This window comes from Phoenix dactylifera, chromosome 14 (genome assembly GCF_009389715.1).
Source record: "Phoenix dactylifera cultivar Barhee BC4 chromosome 14, palm_55x_up_171113_PBpolish2nd_filt_p, whole genome shotgun sequence".
Lineage (NCBI taxonomy): Eukaryota > Viridiplantae > Streptophyta > Magnoliopsida > Arecales > Arecaceae > Phoenix > Phoenix dactylifera.
In genome coordinates this window covers 11,643,012-11,648,229 of record NC_052405.1, presented here as the reverse complement: position 1 = coordinate 11,648,229, position 5,218 = coordinate 11,643,012, and the positions used below count along the sequence as shown (strand labels likewise).

Below are 5,218 nucleotides of genomic sequence, written 5' to 3'. Positions count from 1 at the left end.
CTCCCATTTTTCTTGGTAGAAACCCAATCCATCCCATAACAATTCATACAAGAACATCATGGCTCAAGAACAATCACCAACTCCTTTTTTTCTTTCCTAAGGATATCTGCCTCATTAATCATGATCTTTCCAACGGTACGCATCCGTGCCCATCTGTTAGTTAGAAACATGCACCAAAAAGAGCATAAACAGAAATAGACACTTCTACACCAAACTGGAGAAGATCCCAACTCACAGACAAACAGCCAGTTTACATAAAACATCCTGAAAGATACTTACCATCGCTTCAAACCAGTGTTCAACAACCACTGTTTAGATGCAGCTTCTAGAATGCAGAGAGGGCCAAAAAAAACTAAGAAAGATATTATACACTTGTGTGCATGGACAGAATTAATTCAAATCAGAAAATTTACCAAAAGCAAAATCTAATTGATGAGATTGGAACATATACAAACATGACATCTGATTGCAATCAATTTCGGTGCAAATATAATTGACCTGCTATATAGGGGAAAGACAAATAAACAATGCCCTCTAATGTTTTTCAATAGAAGCTGGAAAACAAAGCTGAAAGCATGGATATTTATGCCATAACCATGAGCAGCCAAGAGTTTCGACAATAGCATTCAAAGTGCAATCAGATGCAGCAACCGAACACCGCAAGGATTGGATTGAGCAATACGCACATCATTTTCTTGCTAAAACAGCTTATCAATGAGCCGGACCGTCCTCCAGAATTGAAATTCGAAAACCACATCGTTATGGAAATGTTTAAATGACCCTTAGATTGATAATTGAAGTTTCATTCTTTCAGACACTGTCATACCATTAAAAGTTGTGCTGCAAGAAAAGATCCTCCTGTGGTGATGCTGGCCCAATCTCTTCCTCCAAGCACCTCAGACCATCTCCTGCTCCACCATTTGCCAAACTCCTGCCTTCCAAGTTCTTCATATCCACATCCCCTTCAGACACTGATGACTTCCTCCGCTGCGACGACGTCACACTTGGAAATGTTATCCATGAAGGAGCTCTGTACTCAAACCTCTGGTCCTCAGCATCAGCAGTATCATTCTCTGAACATGACTGGTTTGAAGATCTCTGGGAAGCCTTTTTGTGCAGCCTACTGCTCCCTAACACCACCTCAGTAGGCAAAATCGGTTGCTCAATGCATGGGCTTCCCATCAGCAGAGCAAGAGCTCTCTCTAAGGAGGTTGTCACCTTATCCATTGAAGGCCTGTCCTTTCCCCTCATTCTTACACACTTGCATGCTATGGACGCAATTTTCTTAAGAGCCTCAAGGTCTGCAGGAGGTTTCAGGACTGGATCCAGTAATGTTGAGATATCTCCAGCTTTGATCAGTGGTACTGCCCATTCTACTATATTGCCTTCTTCATACTGCATATCAATAGCTTTCCTGCCGCTTAAAATTTCTAGAAGAAGAACTCCAAAACTATAGACATCAGACTTTGTCGTCAGGTAGTGAAGTCGGTAGTATTCAGGGTCGAGATAGCCAAGAGTTCCAGCAGGGAGTTCAGACAATGGGGCACTACTATCATCTGGGGCGAACAAAGAAAGGCCAAAATCAGCAACACGAGCATTATGTTCCTCGTCGATCAAAATGTTTGAAGATTTGATGTCCCTATGAATTACCGGCGGGCAAGCATATCCATGCAAGTACTCTATCCCCCGTGCAGCTTGGACGGCAATGGTGACCCGACGAACCCAACCCAACTGCTCTTTTAGAGTAGGGTCCTTACCATGGAGGTGCTGGTACAAGGACCCATGAGCCATGTACTCATATACTAGAAGCCTCTCACCACCTTCTTCACAGTAGCCAAGCAAGTTGAGCAAATGGGCATGGTTTAATCTTGAAAGGAGGTCGAGCTCAGTGTGGAATTCCTTAGAGTTTTTCTTCACATCAGATGCCTTTATGGCTCGCTTAACTGCAACAAGAGTTCCATCCTTCAGGATCCCTTTGAAAACATACGAGAAACTGCCTTTCCCTACAATTGATTCTTCACTGAATCCCCCTGTAGCTTTTTCCAGCTCCTCATAAGCAAACATCCGAGCCCTCCTAATCTTCAGCTCCTCCATGTGGGGTCTAACTTTTACTGACTCCTTATGGAAAGAATATGTGCAGCTCCTTGCAGTCTTCAATTCAGAATCCGAACATTTACAATTCCTCAATTTATATCGAACATAAAGACATGCAATTAACATAACCGAGGTTACCGCGATCGCAGCCAAGACAAGCTCCCCTAAAATGAAAGGCATTTGAAGAGATACAACTTTCCGGTTCTTGGATTTCTTTCCTGAATAGCAGAAAGGCGAGCATTCTGCCGAGGCGCAGCTGGAACAGTTGAATCGACACGCTCGGTCGGATGTCAAGTTGCAGGGCGTAGACTGATACATGCCTTCAGGGCACCCAACACTGCATGGCAAGCAAACTCTCGAATTCGCCGGCTTACAAATCTTCACCCTGAAACTCACATGGCTAAATTCATAGTACCCCGGGCCGCAAGGATTAGAAGCACAGATTCCAGGCGACACTGCGATCGGCAACGACCAGGGACCGCTGGTGCCCCAGCAAAGCGGCCTCAGCAAGGTCTCTGCAAGGACACCACAAGTGAAGTAGTCCCCAGCTGCAATCTCATACACCTTTGACTCTTTGGGTGGGGGAACACTATTCTGGAGCTTAAACCCCCAGCAGACCACTCCATGATCAAGGCTCTTTATCCCACATGCATGAAACCTCCCACCAACCACAGAAACCATAGGATACATTGGCACCATATTGACATCCCCCTGGCCCAAAACATCTGAAGACGACTGCTGCATTTCCAAGCTCCTCCCCCAGCAAAAGACCTGAGAATTCTCTAAGATCCCACACACATGAAACCCACCAGCTGAGATTGATTGGAACCTCATATTCCTTGGGGTCAGGCCTATGACACTGCTCCCGGTATCGTCGCCCCAGCAGAATGCCGTCCGATTGCGGGCAAACAGCCCGCAGTTGAACACCGAGCCGGCAGTTATCGCCGCAATGCCGCCCCTGAACTCATGGGAGGCAGTCATGTTGTAGCCCCAGCAATCAACCAAAGAAATGCCCCTAGAAGTTCCCTTGCCGGTCTTTCGAAGGGCGCAGAGATGGTTGTCGCCGGCGCTTATCTCAGAGTAGGACACACCTTCCACCATAGGCTGAGGCACGCCCATCTTCACATAGATGTTGCTCCCCCAACAGTAAGGTTGGCTGGTGTCCAACTGAAGCCCACAGACAAAGCTATCACCAGAAGTGAGACCAAGGAGGGGAAGTCTGAAAGGGGCACCATAGACTACAGAAGCATCAGCACCAAAGCAGGTGACCATGTGAGACCCATCTGAGTTCAGACCACAGAAGACTGGGCCATTCTCACCATAGGAGACAGCAATGGAGGACATGGACCCAAGGCCTGAAACATCCAACCTTTTTGAGCCACCAATTAACACCAAGATGAGAACTTGAACCAAAAAGCTACTCCTTTTGGACTTCATTTTCGACATCATAAGGATGGAACTCAGATGAGTCTTCAACCCCCACTTTCAAGAAGTTGCTCTGGCACTCAACTTACATCCGTAAAAAACCAAGACTAAAATGTGGAAGGATAGCAAAATCCCTTCAAAAATCATAACTTGAAAAGTATCCAATCTGTTGTCATTCACACCTTATAACCCCCAAATGAGATATCAAAAAAATCAAAAAGCCTCTCTCTCTCTCTCTCTCTCTCTCTCTCTCTCTCTCTTCTTTCAGGGAAAGGAATTCACCAATAGAAGAGTTCAAAGTCCAGATGAGAATATCCCACTGTTTCCCTCTCTCATATTTTTCAGAAAGAAAGATATTCCATGGGAAAAATACTCCATGCAGCGAGAGTAATAGATGAAAACAGAATCAAACCTGGAATGTTGAATTTCTGATCACAAAAAATCTTCCAAGATCAAGCCTTTCAAGAACAACCCTTTCCATTCTGCCTGTTTTCTAAACACACAACTGCCAAATATCTTTTCAGAATCTAAATGGCCCGGCAAAGAAGGAAGGTGGCCACCTCTTACAGCTTCTCTATTCCAGCTTCCATCTCCAAAGGATAGTAGAGAGAAGTCTGTTAAAGAACTGAATCAACTCCTCCAGACAAGAGTAAAATTGGAGTGATGAACTATGACGAAGGCACAGAATTCTCTGCGATACCTGGACGTCGTCTTAAGATCTTATTGGAGAGATGGAGTGAAGGAAGGCCATGGGAGAATGGGAGAACAAACAGGGGAAGAAAGGAGAACAAAGACAAAAGCTAACAGGGCAAGAAGATAGATGGGGTGGTGGGGTGGTGGGGGAAGAGAGAGAGAGAGAGAGAAAGAGTTGGGAGCAGTGAATGCATTAAATTCGAGTTCTTGGTTGGAGGCATGTGTAGGTGGGGATTGTTAAAGGTAATTAAATGCTATATGTTTTTATGCCTAGAGCCCTGCACTCTTGTCCATCAATTCGAACTCTCCTACAAAATGAGTGCACCTTTCCTTTCTCCTGCTGTCTTATATCACTTGGTATACATGAGGAGGGTTTCTCCTGTTTTCTCTTATTTAGTAGTTCTACTGTGAATAATTTTAGTGGTGGTCTTGGTTTTATTTCTAAGAACTTCCTACACATATGACAATCTAGATTCACTCCTCCCTATTGTTTATCTAGTCTTACACTTATTAATTAAAAAGTTTACTAAAGAATGATCATTCCTATAATTTTGTGGGACCTACTAGTCTCTATTGTAAGAGGTGGATCTAGGTCCTAATCACCTAGATCTAGAACCCTACCACATAATTTGGAGAATGATCTAGATTGACTATTGCATACATGCACCTTAGAATGACATTGTAGTTATACAGTCAAAATCCTTATATAAGGCGAAAATCTAGACTATAAGCATGCACTTATATGATGGCTAATAAGGTGGTGATTGAATGTTCTCGCAGGCCTAATGATCCGAGAGATTTATCATGTTTACAATTTTATGTCAGTGATTTTTTCATTTATTTCAATCTGGAGCTTCATCCAAATATCATACCTGCAGTTTAATCATAGTCCTTATTTGTTACGATCAGCAATGATTGGGTTTTTCTGGTCGGCATACTAATGTGAGCCTCCAAAAAATAACTTATGATCTAATTTTAAACATGTTGCAATTGCTGCATGGTATTG

The 5,218-nt window shown here is 43.8% G+C and overlaps 1 protein-coding gene across 1 annotated transcript; it reads right to left on the bottom strand.

The window, feature by feature from the left end:
• Positions 1-347: 347 nt before the first annotated feature.
• On the bottom strand, positions 348-4,459 carry LOC103714553 (serine/threonine-protein kinase-like protein CR4). The gene has a single exon (XM_008801842.3). It carries the CDS (start codon positions 3,541-3,543, stop codon positions 829-831), a length of 2,715 nt encoding a protein of 904 aa, XP_008800064.2. The 5' UTR covers positions 3,544-4,459; the 3' UTR covers positions 348-828.
• Positions 4,460-5,218: the final 759 nt, after the last annotated feature.

Bases quoted from the DNA above. Each gene is read 5' to 3' on its own strand.
- LOC103714553 (XM_008801842.3), bottom strand. From the start codon at position 3,543: ATGATGTCGAAAATGAAGTCCAAAAGGAGTAGCTTTTTGGTTCAAGTT.